This window comes from Daphnia pulex, chromosome 2 (genome assembly GCF_021134715.1).
Source record: "Daphnia pulex isolate KAP4 chromosome 2, ASM2113471v1".
Taxonomy (NCBI): domain Eukaryota; kingdom Metazoa; phylum Arthropoda; class Branchiopoda; order Diplostraca; family Daphniidae; genus Daphnia; species Daphnia pulex.
This window is the reverse complement of record NC_060018.1, coordinates 7,218,089-7,236,898: the sequence shown is the minus strand read 5'-3', so window position 1 is coordinate 7,236,898 and position 18,810 is coordinate 7,218,089. Positions and strand designations below refer to the sequence as shown.

The following is an 18,810-nucleotide window of genomic DNA, read 5'->3' as shown; positions in this document are numbered from 1 at the left end:
CTAAAAAAAAAGGAACCGTGGCGCACCGCTGACAAAAAAAAAAATAATGAAAATATCAGAAAGAGAAAAACTTTTTGGGGAAGGTGGTAACCCGAGGCCATCACCCACTCCCCACTCTTTTGCCCTCCCTTTCTTCCACCCACAAGCGAACGAAGAGAAAGCTCTACACCTGAATGTCTAGGAGCGCGAATATTGACTGTTGTCTACACCAGTTGTGTTTTCGTGTTCAGTTGCGAACGGTTATCGATACCGTCGAGACTGTCATACAGTCTGCTCCCACAGCTGTTTTATTTCAAGAAAAGATCCATGAATCAATTATTTGCAAGTGTGAGTGTTTCTACGAGCTTGCCCTGATTGACGTGCTTTCTTGCTCCCGTCTGTTTAGTTATTTTATTTTTTGGGGGGGTTACGAAACATTCTGACTCAACATTGACAAGGTAAATTAATAATTTTTCTTTTGTCGTTTCTGCTCAAGAGTTAACTTAATTTCTGTGGTTTAGAAAAGCCAATCATAGGAAAGAAAAGTTAGCGATAGCGTGTCGGACTAGTAATCGGTCAAGCAGTGATCGAGGTCTCCCCGTTCACGCCATGGATTGTACAGCAGACCGCGGAAGATCAACACCTCGCACCGATAAGTGGCCTAGACAATGCACGACCATCGTAACAAAGGGCACGATCATGTGGTTGGTTTATGGATTACTCATGGTTCTTCCCTTCTCCCAATTTGTAGGACAGACACGTGCAGGTGAGTTTTCGTTGGTTTAATTCCATTTTTTTCTTTTTGGGTGAAAGCGAAGAGACATGTGTGGTGATCGTGGAGAATTTTAGTTTGTAACTAAGGACACTACGGCCATAATGGTCATAAACTGTGAGATTCTCGAACAAATCTTGGGTGACGATGTCGAAATCGTCACGTCTGCATGTGACGAGACGAAACATTTGGTCAACTTGTTGGATTGGCTTACATTCCAACAGCACCTCATCGCATGTTGCCAGTTTATGATCAAACGTGAATTCATAAAGTAGTAGCTCCCATGGCGTAGCCTTTCTCACGACTTGGGAATCTATTAGTTTCTCTACTCAACCATTAAATTCGATTCACAACCTTGAAGCTTTGCTAGTCGTTCTATTACATTTATCTCAAGAGAGAAAGGAAAGCAAAAATTTAAGTCAGCTGTGCTTGAAGTTCTACCAAGGCGGGTTTTTTTTTTTGCAATCAATTATAGCTTTCTGTGCCCACACTGTCTTTCAAAAGTGAAACAATGTAAATGTTTTTTTTTCAGACTTTCCCTGCTCTACCTCACTTTGCTTTCGTTATTTAAATGCGGTTCATTCTTTTTTTCCGAATTTGTCTCAATTAGATTTCGGGGTTATTCACTTCATTTTTCGTCTCATTCAAAGATAGAGGAATTTGTTTTTGTAACGATGATTTGATTTGACCTTTTTTCTCTAAACTCAGCTATGTTACCCCTCCGGTGATATTTAAGCTCGTCTCGGATGAATGTAGGTCAAGGACCATGTTGAATCGCGGACGAGTTCTTCTGGAGCTTAGACGCCCTAGAACGGGAAAAGATGAATCAAAAAGTATCTCAAGGGGGGAAAAGAGTAACACAAACATACTTTACCTTTCCTTAGCGCGTTTTGATCGCTGTGGCTCCCATTCCCGTTTGAAAACAGCGACACAGGAACAAAACTATTCGGCAGCTGTTCATGATGAACTTTCACTCTGTACTGCTTAGAATGTTTCGGGATTTAGAGTGCCGCTTATCTAGCCCAGTTTTAACCTAATTAATTGATTCGTATGTGTAACAGCTGACTCGCATTTAATATTCAACAACAAAAATATTGGAATTAAATGAAAAATTTATGCATTTTGGGTTGTAGCTTATCCAAGAGTTTCAAAATTAAATAAGGGAATTTCGCATGCATTAAAAAAAAACTTTTTTGAGGAATTATAAGAGCTTAATCCTTTTTTTAAAGTATTAATTTCAACCACTTGTGTCAGTGTTACACCCCTTGAGCTAGCCTGAGCCTGCTAGTAAAACAGTTCATGATACCTGACAGTGGTTAGATTATATACTCTTCTAGCTCTTGTTGGACTCTCAAAACCCTTTATAATCACAATATCTTGATCTTTTCAAAATTTTGAAGAAAGTAGGAGTCTTTGTTTGAAATAGAAAGTAAAATTTAATCCTCTGATTCTGAACAAAGGATAGTTCTATTTCACTTTTCTAGTCTGGTAATAATTTGGCCATAAAACATTTGGAAAAACAACAGCATTTGTACTGCTGTAAGTACCTTATCCCGCGTTGCCAGGCCAACTAGTCCCAAAGAAAAGTCTTTGAAAGTTTCATTATTTCGTCACTGGAAAACTGTCAAAAGGGAAATTTTTGGAAAGAATTCAAAGGCGACAAAATTTCCAATGGCGACTCTTTCTTTTTAATCCTCAGGTCATTTCCTATGTCTAGATTTGCGTACTCTCTCCTTGAGTAATGGTGCGTCTACCATTAATGTGTGGCCTCGAGTGATCGAGTGCAAACATTTTCTCAAAAACAAAATAATCAATTCTAATCCGTTTCGAATCTTGTCCTCCATTGACGATCAGTTTCTCTCTCCTCCTCCTCGAGGGAGGAATTGTATTACAAAGGGTTCATGGTTATTGTCTGAATTGTTACCTAGACCAGTATTCGACATTTAACAAGTTGGACTTGATGCTTTTAAAAGTAACGCAAGATTGTCGTTACCAATAGACAAATAGTGATTTCAACGCCCGCCATTGGAATCAACTTTGCAATCAACATTGGGAGCAAATAGAGAAAAGATGCTTGTTGATGCATGGGAATGTTTGATCAATTTCAGGACAAGGTCGCTTTGAGCGAATCTAGAACAGGTGCAGCTGCGGCTGTCGTGACGACAAGTGAAACTGGCCGTTGTTGAAACAAGTCCGACCCATTATTCCAACACAAATCGGCCGCAACACTTTTTCTCCCGGTTTTCTCCGAGAAAAACGAAATATGTTTAAGACCATTTTTCTCTCCTTCACACACTTTTGTGATCGTGACACTGATGCATTGTATTGGCACGAAATTTTATTTAAAAAAAAAACTGATCACGATCTGCTGGCTACCTTTTATTTATGATTACAAATTTTTGTGAAAAGGTTGCTACCGCACCCATCCGTTCAGGTCATTCGCATGTCCGCCATCTAAAAAACCGACATTAATGGAATACAAAGTATGAAATGTACTAGAGTGCATTTTCACCATCCCTTGAGCCTTCCTTACACCGGCATGCACGTACACCTAGTTGACGCCCATTTTGTTACAAATATCTCGCTCCAGACAGCGTATCGTGAGGAACGAAAGTAAATGTCCCACTTTCCCCCCCTTCGCATTTCACAACGTCGGCGTTACTGCAGCTGAGGCGTTTTGCACTTGGCCCTCATTCCGTGCGTGTCCAAAGCCGAGCACCTGTGCCGATTTCGGCTTTATTCCAGATAGGTGGAAACGCCTTTCTATACTATCTAAGCTCGCACCCATGAAAACGACTAGCCTAGTTCGTGAGGCGATCCATGAACTACTAAATCACCGCAAATCGACACAACACGCGCAACATTTTCTTAAGTCAACAAATCAATTCAGTGATTATATAATCTCGATAAATAAGCAGGGCAGAGTTACTTGTTCTCAAAACAAATCTGGTTTTGCACAATCTTTTGTAAATTTATGCTGCAATTCTGGGGGCAATCGATACTGGGAGATGATAAGATTGCTAACGAGAGTGTTTTAATGTTTAATAGGTGAAATCCATGGGCACTATCTACTTTTTCGCAACCCCAAATGAAAAACTAATTTCTTGTTTTTGTTTTTATCTTTTGACAGAACGGATTAAGGGCACCTACGAAAAACCACGATACGATGGATGGTATAACAACTTGGCTCATCCCGATTGGGGATCAGTGGGTAAGTTAACGGTCTTAATTTTTTTTAAATTCATGGCTCGTTTGATTCCTACAGTAACTTTTGGGGATCATTAAAAACAATTTTGCTATCTATTTCTTCTCTTTAATTTCTATTATCGAATAGATGCGTACACTCCACATTTTAAGACTCAATTATAGACAGTTAGAAATGGTAGGCACTAGGATTGCGTGATTATTCAACACTTTATTAATTAGTTCATCTAGTAGACAAATACTTTAGACACGGATACTTTAGTAGAAAATTACTTTAGAAATAAAAATAAAAATGCTATAAATATTAGCAGTATACTTCCTCATACCTCATTCACGGAGTTTCATGCTGACAACATAAATCAGGAATAAACTTTATAAGGTTGTATGGCATTAATAACGTGCATTACTCATTCATAGAATGCTTATAAGCAGTTAAATACATACCACAGAAAAGGTGTGTATTGTTTGTCATTGCCTGATATTTTGTATTTTAGAGGCAATTAACACCACCTTGCAAAACACTCCCACGAATTAGGCATTTGCGTTGCCGCGTATGTCATACGCCCTTTTCCTAGATTTATTTATCCAAATTATAGCATTACTCTTGCCGCTAATGCCAAGCCTTCGTCCTTTTCCCTTGTCACCTGTTGTTTTTGGTTTTTAGACGGTACGTTGAACACATTACTGCAAAACGAAAAACAAATAGTGACACCACAAATTGTCGTCGTCATAATAAAATGTACAGGGCATCGACGGAAAATTCAATTCACTTCAAGATTTTCTTTTGTCTATGTAAAGTGTAATACAAACAGGGAAAACCCCAATTTTTCTAGTAAATTTGATCATAAAAATTTGAAAAGAGCTAAACTTGTCCTCCGGGCATGATAATCCGATCCTGTTCTTTTGAATTGAATCATGATGAAGCTTGACATCAAGGCTACCTTACCGTAGTGCTAAACAAAACAGACGGAATTAAAGAAACATGAGATTACATTTTTTCTTTTTGCCTTTCTCTTTTTTTTCCTTGGAGGATAAAACGGATTTTACCTGACGAAGTGTCTTACTTATCGCAGCTACTAGTGTACCTAACCTTTTTTCAATTTTGCATTTTACCGCCTAGCCTTGGCAACTTTTCTTCTTCGTCTTCTTCTTTTACTTTTCATCTCACATTTATTTAATCTATTATTATAAAAATAGATGGAAATGATAAGATTTGTGGGCTGTGAAATCATCTCTTCACATAATTTAAAATGCTGACTTGTAAAATTGAACGGAGACTAGACTATACTTGGCGACTATTTTTGCATACTTTTATCATTTGCGTTGAGAGCTTTTATGTTGGAATGGTCCTTTTTAAAAATGAAAAGCACACCTAGCCACGCATTTACGTGATGACGTGTGAAATTATAATTAAAACAAACATACCAGTAACGAAAAAGTTGGCGCACCTTGGCTCCTCCATTTTAGCGATTCTAGTGGCCAGCAAACAACCGATGCATTATTTATTTATTTTTTTTTTCTATTCTATTCTTCTGCTGTTGGTCGTTTTTCATCTGAACTTAAAAGTACAATTCTTAAATGTAAATGCCTTTGTAGATAACTGATTAGCATTTCCTGTAACAACTTTTTGTTTTTAGTTTATTTGCCAGAATGTTTGTGAGGTGAATTGTAACTAAATCAAATTGTTGCCATTTGTATTGCAGACAGTCACTTGACGCGCAAAGTCCCAGCCACCTACGCTGACGGTGTCTACATGATGGGAGGAGTGAATCGGCCCAATGCAAGGAAACTCAGTGAACTCTTCATGAAAGGTCCCGATGGACTTGGCTCTGTCATGAATCGCACCGCTCTTTTCGCTTTCTTCGGTACGTTTTTAATACTCTGTTTTGTCCAGAAAAGAAATGCACTTTAGCAAACATTGGGGTTTGATAAGGGTGAAAACTTTCAAAATCCAAGACTAAAACTTTGTAGCAAAACGCTAAATGCTGTAAAAATTACGACATTTTACTTTTCTATTTTTAAAACGAATCAATCGACATCAATCTAACTTGAATTGATATGCAAATTGCACTTGGTTTTACGAAATAATGAGTGACTCTTAGGTGAGATCACTATCGAGGTTCTCTGTGTCTACCTTCGATTGTTGGCGACAACTTTTGATTGCCCAATAGTGTTGCGTCATCGATCAATGTCTTAAAGTATGTCGATGTATTTTATTTGTTTATTGCAGGACAAATGGTATCTTCGGAGATTCTGATGGCCAGCGAGTCGGGTTGCCCAATTGAGATGCACAAAATAGATATCGAAAAGTGTGACGAGATGTATGACGCAGAATGCACAGGAAAGAAATTCATGCCATTTCACCGTGCCTGGTACGACCACAAAACAGGACAAAGCCCAAACAGCCCCCGGGAACAGGTATACCATAGATAATCGCTTACTCTTTTCAGTAATTTCCTATTACCTCCGGTAAAAATAAGATAAAATAAAAATACTCCGGGGAAGTCATGCGTGAAACGCATATTTGAGAAATAGCCAATTGCGTCTAGTAAACAATTTGAAGTGCTCGTAAGCAAACTGAACTACTTGTCGGCAAGAAAAATTCAATTGTTGTCATTTATAGCATTGCCAATGGCTTTCGAAATTTGACCATCAACTTTTAAGGTTGATATTTATTATGCGTTGCTGTCAATGCTGTAAAAAACATTTGCAAATGTAACAAGAAATCGTATTTTGGAATACGGGGGTGAAAATGAAAATTGAGGGCAAGGATATTCTGCCGGCGAATCGAAACGTTCCGTCATCTGTTTTCGGACAGCAAATCTGATTTCAGTTTGATTTATAGGGCGTTTGCTATTTATCATGTACATGGTATAACATTGAGAGCGAAATTCCCCCCAGATTTATTGCTTCTAGTTCAAAATGGTGATTGCAGGAGCCGCTGGGGCTACTTTCTATTATTTCGACACGGCCGAGCTGCAATGCTTTTGTTTCCATTGACTCTACGGCCTTCGTTCTTTCCCAAGGAACCATTTCTCTCTCTCTTTCTCTCGAGTTTTCATCTCTTTTGCTTCTCTTTCGCCTCTAGTCTCCATCTCTTTCTTTTCCCTTTTTTCTTACCGTCTCGAGTGCCCCGGTGCTCGAGACTCCCATTTTGGATATCTCTTTCTCTCGTCTGCTCCTGTTGTTGCGTGATGTAAAAAAGCTTGCGAAAGAAGTCTGCTGCTGCTGCCACTTCGTGAAAATGTCGAGATGTTTTTCTTTTTTTTTTATAGCGCGTTATACTCCGGGCGTATCCGCTCTCTTTTCACTGGGAGGCATCTTGTGCAAGACGATTAATTGAATGCAACCATTAATTAGAAACGTTATCAGTTGGGCCCGCAGGTTTGTAACAGGCATTTCGTGCGTGTACACTGGGTTCTTCCTGATAAAATGCGAGAAAACGAATATATTAGCGGCGGTTAAGCTTTCTTTCTTATCGACTGCCCGTTATGGAGTTTTTAACTTTTGTTTGTTTTGTTTAATTCCGTTTACAACTTTGCCATCGACCGAAACGAAAGACTTGCACTTCACTTCTGTTTATGGTTTTTCGAATTTTTTTTCAAGGGGAATCATCTCATTTCGTTGGTTTCCACACGATCGGATAGCCCCTGACACACTTAAGTCAATTTCGTTTTATGTGCGAGAAATGATTCGCATGAGATCAATTGTCAAGTTATTGAAGACAATAATAATCGAATTATAAATTGACATTTTGTCCTTGTGTTATGATTTAGATCAATCGGATGACCAGCTGGATTGATGGCAGTTTTATCTACAGCACAAGTGAGGCCTGGGTGAACGCCATGCGATCATTCAAAAACGGAACTTTTAAATCGGGCGATTCGGAAGGAATGCCCCCACGAAACAAGGATCGTGTACCTATTTTCACTGCTCCTGCTCCGCACATTATGCGCATGGCCAGTCCCGAAAAAATGCTTCGTGAGTATCCAATTATCGACGGGATTTATTATTCTCGAATCATTCACGAATGTTTTTATTTTAGTACTCGGAGATCCCCGGACCAATCAGAACCCTGCAATCCTTGCTATTGGCGTTGTCTTTTTCCGTTTCCATAATGTGGTTGCTGGTAGAATTCAAGAAGAACATCCGGAATGGTCGGATGAAGAAGTCTTCCAAAGGGCTCGTCGTGTAGTGGTGGCAACATTGCAAGTACGTCTAAATCTTGATGGATGTAACCATTCATAGCGTTTGTTGTAATATTTTTATTTTTGTATTATCTGTAGAACATTGTCGTGTACGAATATTTACCGGCCCTGATTGGTGAATCTCTCGGCGAATACGAAGGCTACAAAGCCGATGTACACCCTGGAATCAGCCATGTGTTCCAGAGCGCTGCCTTCCGCTTCGGTCACACGATGATCCCTCCCGGCCTCTACAGACGTGACGGTCAATGCAATTTCAGGTTGGGACCAAACGAGACGCCAGCCATTCGACTTTGCTCGGCCTGGTGGGACGCTGTTGAAATTTTGGTCAACAATTCCGTCGAAGAATTCATCCTGGGCATGGCCTCGCAGCTGGCCGAACGAGAGGACAGTTTACTCTGCTCCGACGTCCGCAACAAGCTATTTGGACCGATGGAATTTTCCCGTCGCGATCTAGGAGTGCTCAACATCATGCGCGGTCGAGACACCGGCCTGCCGGACTACAACACGGCCCGCCGCAGCTTCCGCCTGAGCCCCATCACCAACTGGACCGACATTAATCCGGCGCTAGCCGTTCAACAGCCTCAACTCTTCCCAAAGCTGGCCGAGCTCTATGGAAACGATTTGGGGAATGTCGACGTCTACATCGGAGGAATGTTGGAGTCAACCAACGGACCTGGTCCACTTTTCACGGCCGTCATCAAGGAACAGCTGGGTCGAATTCGCGACGCTGATCGCTTTTGGTTCGAAAACAGCGAAAACGGCATGTTTACGGCCAGCGAAATCGAGGAGATCCGCCAAACGACCTTTTACGACGTGATTCTCAGCACGATGAACATCAGCGAAGGGGAGATCCAGCGGAATGTGTTCTTCTTCCGCGATGGCGACCCGTGCCCTCAACCGACTCAGCTCAACGCTTCGCTGTTGACCCCCTGCAACTTCTTGGCCGGCTACGACTACTTTGCGGGCAGCGAAGTGCCCTACATCTACGGCTGTCTCCTCTTGGCGTTCGTGCCGATTATCGCCGCAGGCGCTGGCTACGGCGTCGTGAAATTGCAGAATTCCAAGCGTCGCAAGCTCAAGGCCCGCCATGAAGAAAACAACAACGGCAAATCGGTGGACAAGATGGTCGTCAAGGAGTGGCTACATTTGAACCACAAGCGACTGGTGAAGGTGAAATTCGGTCCCGAGGAGGCGTTTTACACGGTGAACCGCAAAGGTGAAAAGCTGCGCAAGGTCAACTTTAAAGGCGTCGAATCGCTGACGATCGAAGTCACGCAAGACGCCCGTAAGAAGCCGATGCTGTTGGTGCGCGTGCCGCGCGACTACGACCTCGTCCTGGAATTCGACTCGAACGCGTCGCGCAAGCGCTTCCTCCACAAGTTGGAGACGTTCCTGACCAGCCACAAGAAGCACCTGGAACAGATTCCCACCTACCGCGAGCAGATGCTGTCCAACGCGGAGACGCGGGAGCGCCGAGAGAAGCGGCTGGAACATTTCTTCCGCGAGGCTTACGCTCTGACCTTTGGTCTCAAGCCGGGCGAGAAGCGCAAAATGGAGGAGGTGACGGGTGATGTCATCATGGTCATGCGGACGTCTTTGTCACGCAGCGAATTCGCCAGCGCTCTGGGCATGAAGGGCGACGACGTCTTCGTGAAAATGATGTTCAACATCGTCGACAAGGATGGCGACGGCCGCATCTCGTTCCAGGAGTTCCTCGACACCGTCGTCCTCTTTTCCAAGGGCCGTACCGAGGACAAGTTGCACATCATTTTCGACATGTGCGACAACGATCGCAATGGCGTCATCGACAAAGGTACGTTCGCATTAGCTTAATTGGTCAGACATTTTTGATTGGCCCTCGAGATTGATTGATTTGTTATTTTTAACCAACAGGTGAACTTTCTGAGATGTTGCGCTCGTTGGTCGAGATTGCGCGTACCAACAACAGCCTGAACGACGACCAGGTGACGGAATTGATTGACGGCATGTTCCAGTCTGCCGGCCTGGAACACAAAGACGCTTTGACCTACGAAGATTTCAAGCTGATGATGCGCGAGTACCGCGGTGACTTTATCGCCATTGGACTCGACTGCAAAGGCGCCAAGCAGAACTTTTTGGACACGTCGACCAACGTGGCCCGTATGACCAGCTTTCACATCGACGCCGTCCAGGAGCGCCACCGCAACACGATCCTGCGCAAGTGGGACGAGCTGACCACTTTCCTGGAGGGCAATCGCCAGAACATTTTCTACCTGTTCGTCTTCTACGTCGTGACGATTGCCCTTTTCGTCGACCGATTCATCCACTACTCGTTCATGTCCGAGCACACGGATCTGCGTCACATCATGGGCGTCGGCATCGCCATCACGCGTGGCTCAGCCGCGGCCCTTTCCTTCTGCTACAGCCTCTTGTTGTTGTCCATGTCCCGCAACTTGTTGACCAAACTCAAAGAGTTCTCGGTGCAGCAATACATTCCACTGGATTCTCACATTCAGTTCCACAAGATTTGCGCCTTGACGGCCTTCTTCTTTTCGATGTTGCACACGGTCGGTCACATCGTCAACTTTTACCACGTCTCGACGCAACCCATCGAACATTTGCGCTGTCTCTCCAAGGAAATCAGCTTGCCCAGCGACTACAAGCCCACCATCACCTACTGGCTGTTCCAGACTCTGACGGGACTGACGGGTGTGCTCCTCTTTATCGTTGTGATCATCATCTTTGTCTTTGCTCATCCCATCATTCGCAAAAAGGCCTACAACTTTTTCTGGATGACTCACAGTTTATACATTGTCCTTTACATCCTGTCCATCTTGCACGGACTCGGCCGACTGACGGCCTCGCCCAGCTTCTGGATCTTCCTCATCGGACCGGCCATCGTCTACACCCTGGACAAGATTATCAGTTTGCGCACCAAGTTTATGGGCCTGGACATAATCGAAACGGTCCTCCTGCCGTCCGACGTCCTCAAGGTGAAATTCTACCGCCCACCCAATTTCAAGTATCTTTCCGGCCAGTGGATCCGTCTCTCGTGCACCGGAGTCAAGCCTGAAGAGTTCCACTCGTTCACGCTCACATCGGCTCCTCACGAAAACTTTTTATCCTGCCACATCAAGGCGCAGGGACCTTGGACGTGGAAGCTGCGCAATTACTTCGACCCAAGCAATTTCAACCCGAAAGAGATGGACCCTAAAATCCAACTGGACGGTCCATTCGGTGGCGGCAATCAGGACTGGTACAAGTTTGAAGTCGCCGTCATGGTAGGTGGAGGTATCGGAGTCACGCCCTACGCTTCCATCCTCAACGATTTGGTCTTTGGCACGTCAACCAACCGCTACTCCGGCGTCGCCTGCAAGAAGGTCTACTTCCTGTGGACTTGCCCGTCGCACCGCCACTTTGAGTGGTTCATCGACGTCCTGAGAGACGTCGAGCGCAAGGACGTGACCAACGTGCTGGAGATGCACATCTTCATCACTCAGTTCTTCCACAAATTCGATTTGCGCACGACGATGCTCTACATTTGCGAGAACCACTTCCAGCGCATCTCCAAGCGCAGCATGTTCACCGGGCTGAAGGCGGTCAACCATTTTGGTCGACCGGACATGACCTCTTTCCTCAAGTTCGTTCAGAAGAAGCACAGTTACGTCAGCAAGATCGGTGTCTTCAGTTGCGGTCCGCGACCCTTGACCAAGTCCATCATGAGCGCTTGCGAGGAAGTGAATCAGGGTCGCAAGCTGCCCTATTTCATTCACCATTTCGAGAATTTCGGTTAATCACTGTGACGAATTTAACCCTTGTCGTAAACTGCGTCGTGTACGTTTTGTTATAGAAGAGGCCCTATATCATCGCGCTGTCGTGTCATTTAATCGTTTTTCTTTTTCTTGTTCCTCAACAGTTTCACATCACCTCGTTGGTTTTTTTCATTTTATTTTCCGATTTCTTGGAATTTTCATTCTTATGTCTTCTCATTAGCGTCGTGCTGCTTTTGTAATTGATTGCGTCTTTTTGTTCTGGATTGTCCTGATGGTGGGACGCACTTGTCATTTTCCCCCCTTTTGAGCGATCCCTCGATTCGCCCGATCTGTCATGTTATACTTGGAAAATGGAAGACATAAGGAAGGGTTTATATAATAAGTTACTTTTTGATTTGCAGAGTGCATTTTCTTGAATTTTCAGGTATGATACTGATTCGTGAAGCTGAAATCGCTTCCGCCAACGGGCAAACTTGGTATTAGAAGAATAGAATTGAACTCTCACGATTGCATTCAGATTCGAATGCTAATTGGTTCAAATACTGGAAATGTCGGATTCACATATTTGCCACTTTCATCTCCTTACCTGCGGTAACAGAATTGCAATTTTATCTTTTTTTTAATGACCCAGCAAGCAACACGATTGAAATTCATTGAAATAATTTTTTGGTTGAAAAAGAAAATTTGTTTGATAAAATCTAGGACTAGCGGATAAGGTTGAATGCATTCAATTGACTACGAGCGGTCTGGAACACCGCCTTGTTTGCATTTGAATGAGGGGCGGTTTCGTTCCAGTGTGCTATAACTGCTATATATCGAGTATATAATCGTTATCAATAACGTTCATAATTTATTAATTTCTATCTGGCAGATGGTAGCTATAGTGTAAGTTTAACGAAACCTTGAAAGTCGAAAGAAAATACGGAGTAGTTATTTATCAGGTGTGATTCTGTGATCGTACACCTAATGAACTAAATTTGCCTATTACTATATATTGAACTGGCAAAATCGATCGAGTTGGTTCGTCATGCCGATTTTAAGGTCGATTCATACGGAGAGGGAAGGGGACGCACTTGGTTGTGGAATTTTCGAATCTTATTTTAGTAGACTATGTCGGTGATTTTAGATTATCTGTCAATACAAAGTACTTGAATCCGTGTAGACTGCTGTTGCTATGGCATTAATCCTTTTGAAAACAAATAATGTTTGATGTGTACAATAAAAGTGGAATGTCAAAAAATAATGGATTTGTCAGCCATTATTTCGGATTATTGCTTCAGTGGCAAGCTGAAGTAAATTTTAAGTTTCAAAAAACTGATGCTGCTATTTTTCAAGTGGCGTTCAATCTTTTACCTTTAGGTTATTGCGCTTAATCGCTCAAAGTCCTCAAAGTAAATATGACGTTAGAACTAGACGAGCGACGACCGGTGTCTGGTCGATTGGCCTTCGTATTCGTTATCAATAAGATCCGTTGCTGTGATCCGATAGTTGCTGAGAAAAAAAAGTGTCGTAGGAAATGGTCTGGCTATAATATACTCTCCTTCCTTTTCCACTGAACGTTAGTATCAATTACAAGTTTCACAATCTTATGTAATGTGAATAATGCATAATGCATAAATTTTTGAAATCGTCCCGACCGACTTGAATACATCTGGTTAGATTTCCTGTAAAATGCGCGGGATATCAATTGCGCACTGCAGCAAAGTCAGCTTTTGCCATTAGTTCTCAGCTTTCGAAAAGGATTCTGACTGCGCGCACATAAACCACGCGGCTCAATGAGGCCAGGGAAATATCGTGTCTGTGTTATTTTGATGGGTAAACTGGTAAAGCCTCTTCATGCAGCGCTCAAGTGGAAATCCCGCTTATTGTAGAGTACAGGAACGAAGGTGGCGCTGCATAACCCATAGAGATTGAAAGAAATATCGTCTAAATCCTTATTACGTAATCGTCTGGCACTTGTAACTATGGGAATGTGCCGGCAACAGACGAGGATATATAAACTAATACGAATTGTGCTGTCGGCCTGTCGCGCGGTCATGTGTTCGAACTCCAACCTAGCAACGAAAGATAAAAATTCCTCATCCTTAATTTCGACCTGAGGCGTTATAGCTCGAGTTAGTATTGGACATTTTTGTGAGTTTCAGACAAGTTTTTACTGACCTCAAAATGACCAATTGCATTAAGGTAAGTCTTATAATATTGATAAATAAATCAGACTTTCAAACATGTTATCAGAAAGTCTCAATTTGAGTTATCTGGGTTTTGCTTAAAATTCAAGAATGAAATATGTTTAATTTTTTTCCCCTTGAAAGATAGAGGATTCCTACCAAGGTTATTCATTGGATTCATTTTGCATTCCAAAGCATTATGAGGATGATCTCGAATCTGTTCTGATCCCGTATGGTGTCATTCATGATAGGTAATTACTGTTGTGTTTTATACATTTTCAATTAATGAATCTCAATCTCTTACCTTGTAGTTAAAAATAATCTTTATTTTTAGAATTGAAAGGATTGCCAAAGATATCTTTACCGATTTTGGTAAAGAACCTCTGGTCGCAATATGTGTTCTCAAAGGTATGTAATTGAATTGCTTGAGTTACAAAATATTTCACTACTTCTAATCAATAATAATTTTATGTTTCATTTATAATTATTAGGGGGCTACAAATTTTACACAGATCTGGTAATTTTCTATAACTAATTTGTGTAGTTCTAAGATATTAACATAATAAATTTTTATTTATTTATCAGATTGATAAAATAAATAGTCTGAATCGAAATCAAGGTGAAAGATCAGTGCCCCTTTCAGTGGATTTTATCCGACTAAGAAGCTATCAGGTATTGTTAAACTTAATTATTGTTATGCTCACATTATCAAATCATGAACTCACTTTAAAAATTCTATTGATAGAATGACAAGTCTGTTGGCACCATTGAAGTTATTGGAGGTATGAAAAGGCATATGATGATGTCTTTTAAAAAATGCAAAATAATTTATAATGGATATGAATTGATCTAGGTGATAACATGGAAAGTGTTAAAGGAAAGAATGTATTGGTTGTTGAAGATATTATTGATACTGGAAGAACTATGATGAAGCTACTAGGATTATTAGAAGAATTTCAGCCGAAATGCGTCAAAGTTGCCAGCCTTTTGCTGAAGCGTCAACCTGCCTCAAATGGTTACATTCCTGAATGTAGGCTATTTACAGTTACATTATGTAGTTATTATAATTTTAAAAATAATTTTTCTTTTTACCATTTGTGGAAAATTCATAGATTGTGGGTTTGAAATTCCAGACAAATTTGTTGTTGGGTATGCCCTGGACTTCAATGAAAGATTTAGAGATCTGCATGTATGTTGACACAATTACTTAATTCTTGTTTTCTATTCTATTCCTGAATTTTATCTTTTTTTTAGCATATATGCGTTGTGAACAACAACGGCATCAACAAATACAAAGTGTGATGTCAAGGGTCTTCCGTTATATGTTGCGGACCACCACTTCCATTCCGCTTAAACATCAGTTATAACAACCAAATAATGGAATGAAAAATAAAATTAATATTTACTTTTTCCCAAAAAGAATAAATCATTAAAATGCTCTCTTGTGCATTTTGTGCCATAGACATGCGCACGAAATTGTCAAAAAAGAAATTTAGTGTAATTTTGTTCGAATTAGCAAGAAATTCAAGTTTTAATTTTAAAAAATTATACCTTTATTTGTTAATGTTTCTACTACCTTATTTAGATTTCATTTCAACGGAAATTGCAGAGTAATAGAATATGTTATTGTAGTAAAAAGTAATTATTCTGTTACTGTGGAAAACGTACAAATACGAAAATCCACGGGAAAGAAATCCAAGCAGTCTATCAAAAGTAGATTCATGATTGTATTCATATTTGTTTCCAAGGTCATAGAAAGTTTTCCTGAACCATTTGAATCCGACTTCTCAACATTTCAGCATCGTTCTCATCCATTTTTTCCATATTTTTCATTAAAAAATGGTGCATAAAAAGAAGCAGTCCTTCTCTGAGGAGACCATATTTAGATGAACCGATGCTAGCGAACACCGATTTAACTGCATTTTCCGATGGATTAAGAAGTAATCCTGAAAATCATAAAATTCAAAGTAGTTGTGGAATTAATCATTTATGAATAGAACAGTAAACTTACCAAGCAAAATCTGTCGTAGAAAGCGCACTAGTAAACGATCCATTTCCGAAAATTGAATTACTTTAAGAACGGAGATGCTTAGAGAGCCTTCTACAGTCAAATGCACAATTAATTTTGATAAATGACTAATCTGCAATTGAGACTGTGATGATAGATCCTTAAAATGGTCCCACAAAGCAAATTGCGAAGCAATCTGAAATCGCCGATGAAAGTTGCAAAGCTTTTGTAACAGATGAGCGTAGTACGGATTGAAGCTTTTTTCTTGCAGGCAGCAATCCATGATCACATGCACAATTTCTCGTTCTTGCTGGCTTTTCAATCCCAATCGCATAAGTCTCTCGAAAGCTTCAACAAAATCTTCTGCTGTCATCAGGATACAGAAAATGTTGCGTCGGACCTAAGTTAAATTAAGCGAAATTTAAAAGAATCAGTTTAATTACATCATAAATGTGTATCATACTATTAACAGTCTAAACGTACCTCAGTGTTCATTCTCTGCTTCCGTGCCATTTCAAGTAATTCAACACTGTACTCAGGTTCATCCGAGTTGGAAGATACCTGTTTAGCTTGTGAAGTCGTTGCTGTAGGACCTTGGCCCACCCATGCTGAACCTACAATCCACCACCTTCCTCGGTTGTTTGCAGCCAACAATTCAGAATAAGTTATATTTAACTTGCTTAGCGCATCTCCTTTCTTAGTCAGAGAGCGCAGTAATTTGCGCAGGTGTTCTGTGTGACTAGGATCATAATTCGGTATTTTGGTCATATTGTTATTTCGGATGGCAAGAAGAATTTCCAACATGAAACGAATCCTGGCCGGCTGTTCAGTTGCTTGTCCAGCTTTGGTCTGAAGAACAAAAATGATTTCCTTCAGAGACACAGGATCATCTTTCCTCAATGCGAATCCAACCGTTCTTAGAACAATTAGAATAAGTTCAATGTCCTTTTCTTCGAATTTTTCGGCAAGCATGTGAAGAATATCCTTTAAAAGTGGGGCAGCTACAAGGCCAAAGTTATACATATGGCAAAGGATTAAGATCATGTTATCCAATTCTTTCGTTTGAGACTCCGTTTTATAAGATGCGTCAAATTTTCGAACAACGAGCTCCAGAAATTGAGCCCCAACTTCAGTACCTACGTTAGCATGAAGCGCTGCAATTAAAACACAGTGCTCCATTATGAGACGTTCAGGAGAGAGAACTTCGCCCACCAAAGAGTCCATAACAAGTGTGTGTATAGCTTCTTGCATATTATGCCTTGAATGGCTTAGGTACAGTTTTTCAATCGCAGAAACTATGCTTGGTAGATTAGTTTCAGCAAGTCGGTTAAGCAATCCTTTCATTTGGCGTTTTAATTTTTGAATGTCAGCATCAAATTCATCGGACGTAGCCAAACGTTTTCCTGGCGGAACATATTTGACTTGCTCGACTGTTTGCTCGGTGATCAAATTTCCTTTTTTGTCACGCAAACGACCATATATATCTTCTTGATAGGTTTCCATTTTTTCGTCCTTTGAAGTTCTAATGTCAGTGCATGAATTTTCTTGAATGTCTTCATTTTCTGAATGACCGTCACTTTCACTGGCGATACTTTCAGCATGATCTTCATTCATGTCACAACTTGAGTCACTATCTTCCGAGTTCGATGAAGTATCACTTGTACCTTTACTTAATAACGTTTTTTTCACTTTAACTTCTTTTGGATTTTTTTCCTTCTTATTATTCTTTACATCACTTTTTGAATTGAGTAAGGCCAAATCTTCTTCAAAACCGGCATCATTATCAGCAAAGTCAAATTCTTCTTTAGCCAATTTACTTCTATAATCAGGGTCACATACTTCAAGGAGAAAATCAAGTCCATCATCTACAAACGATTTGGGTACACCCTTAGACTTCCGCTTGTTTAATTTCAATTGTTTTTCAATTTTCTTAATATTTTTCTCTTCAAGTTTGTTGGCTATTTGGAGCTGCTTTGTTCTCTGCTTCATGCTCTGTTGGTCAAATGTTTCTTTCTTTTTGCTGCTTTCTGCATTTTTGTCTTTTACGGCTTTACTCTTTTTGGGAAGTTGGGTTTGGCAAGGTAACTTCTCAACTTCTTTGAAAGTATCATTTCCATCTTGACTATCAATTATATCCTGGGTTCCTGGAAATGCGTGTTTTTTGTTTTTCTTCTGTTTCTTTAATTTTCTAAGATTTTTGCGAAGAACTTCTCTAGTAACAAATTTCTTGGTGCCTACGAGGTCAATAAAAAAATTCTGGAAATTCATATCTAATAAAAGGGGATAACATATATGGAAAATAGTTACCTGTTGTCTGCTTTTTTACTTTCAACACATTGTTTTTCTAGAAAAGTAATAATGGTACAAGAATCAGCAAGAGATTTAAAATTTGAAAAGAATTAAGAATTACATATGATCAAACTTACAGATTTTTTTTTAGTTGCACAATCATCATTTTTTGTTGTATGAGGACTCATTTTTTATTTGAAATTGAAATTGAGCTTGCAAATTAGTAAATGAAAACTGCCCACATTTGAACAGCATGGAATCACCTGTGCAAAAGCATGATCTTACTTCATTGTAATGTAAATAAACCTTTCATTCAATTAGCGCTCGTAGCGGCGTCCAGTAAAACTACAGATTTAAGCAGTTTGGTAGTCAACAGTGTTGATTCAACACTCAGTACTAGAAATCTTTAGTTGTACTATTTTCCGCTGAA

At 40.6% G+C, this 18,810-nt stretch overlaps 3 protein-coding genes across 4 annotated transcripts; 2 read left to right on the top strand and 1 right to left on the bottom strand.

Annotated features, from left to right (window-relative positions):
* The first annotated feature begins 185 nt into the window (after positions 1-185).
* LOC124208521 (dual oxidase-like) lies at positions 186-13,076 on the top strand. Of its 2 annotated transcripts, none has more exons than XM_046606293.1 (9): positions 186-437; positions 501-745; positions 3,882-3,962; positions 5,659-5,820; positions 6,186-6,373; positions 7,732-7,936; positions 8,001-8,167; positions 8,242-9,976; positions 10,057-13,076. In XM_046606293.1, the coding sequence occupies exons 2-9, from the start codon at positions 589-591 to the stop codon at positions 11,934-11,936; spliced, it is 4,575 nt and encodes a 1,524-aa protein (XP_046462249.1). In that variant the 5' UTR covers positions 186-437; positions 501-588; the 3' UTR covers positions 11,937-13,076. The 2 variants fall into 2 exon arrangements, with proteins under 2 accessions (XP_046462249.1, XP_046462256.1); XM_046606300.1 differs by having other exon boundaries at positions 207-437; positions 506-745.
* An 841-nt stretch (positions 13,077-13,917) lies between these two features.
* On the top strand, positions 13,918-15,647 carry LOC124208553 (hypoxanthine-guanine phosphoribosyltransferase-like). The gene is made up of 9 exons (XM_046606377.1): positions 13,918-14,099; positions 14,228-14,334; positions 14,418-14,491; positions 14,575-14,600; positions 14,669-14,755; positions 14,829-14,865; positions 14,937-15,113; positions 15,196-15,272; positions 15,338-15,647. The coding sequence occupies exons 1-9, from the start codon at positions 14,082-14,084 to the stop codon at positions 15,383-15,385; spliced, it is 651 nt and encodes a 216-aa protein (XP_046462333.1). The 5' UTR covers positions 13,918-14,081; the 3' UTR covers positions 15,386-15,647.
* Positions 15,648-15,792: 145 nt separating this feature from the next.
* Positions 15,793-18,697, bottom strand: LOC124208539 (nucleolar MIF4G domain-containing protein 1-like). The gene is made up of 5 exons (XM_046606357.1): positions 18,518-18,697; positions 18,399-18,435; positions 16,575-18,325; positions 16,095-16,491; positions 15,793-16,029 (listed from the first exon to the last, which is right to left on the bottom strand). The coding sequence occupies exons 1-5, from the start codon at positions 18,566-18,568 to the stop codon at positions 15,833-15,835; spliced, it is 2,433 nt and encodes an 810-aa protein (XP_046462313.1). The 5' UTR covers positions 18,569-18,697; the 3' UTR covers positions 15,793-15,832.
* Between the last annotated feature and the right edge of the window lie 113 nt (positions 18,698-18,810).

What these genes read in the sequence shown, in the direction of transcription:
- LOC124208553 (XM_046606377.1), top strand. An exon ending in TCCGACTAAGAAGCTATCAG is followed by an intron (nt 14,756 to 14,828) that starts GTATTGTTAAAC and finishes TTCTATTGATAG; the next exon opens with AATGACAAGTCTGTTGGCAC. An exon ending in AAAGATTTAGAGATCTGCAT is followed by an intron (nt 15,273 to 15,337) that starts GTATGTTGACAC and finishes TCTTTTTTTTAG; the next exon opens with CATATATGCGTTGTGAACAA.
- LOC124208539 (XM_046606357.1), bottom strand. Translation starts at nt 18,568, where the DNA reads ATGAGTCCTCATACAACAAAAAATGATGATTGTGCAACTAAAAAAAAA. An exon ending in AGTAAAAAAGCAGACAACAG is followed by an intron (nt 18,326 to 18,398) that starts GTAACTATTTTC and finishes TTGACCTCGTAG; the next exon opens with GCACCAAGAAATTTGTTACT. An exon ending in AGCAGAGAATGAACACTGAG is followed by an intron (nt 16,492 to 16,574) that starts GTACGTTTAGAC and finishes AATTTAACTTAG; the next exon opens with GTCCGACGCAACATTTTCTG.
- LOC124208521 (XM_046606293.1), top strand. Translation starts at nt 589, where the DNA reads ATGGATTGTACAGCAGACCGCGGAAGATCAACACCTCGCACCGATAAG. An exon ending in CAAACAGCCCCCGGGAACAG is followed by an intron (nt 6,374 to 7,731) that starts GTATACCATAGA and finishes GTTATGATTTAG; the next exon opens with ATCAATCGGATGACCAGCTG. An exon ending in CAGTCCCGAAAAAATGCTTC is followed by an intron (nt 7,937 to 8,000) that starts GTGAGTATCCAA and finishes TTTTTATTTTAG; the next exon opens with TACTCGGAGATCCCCGGACC.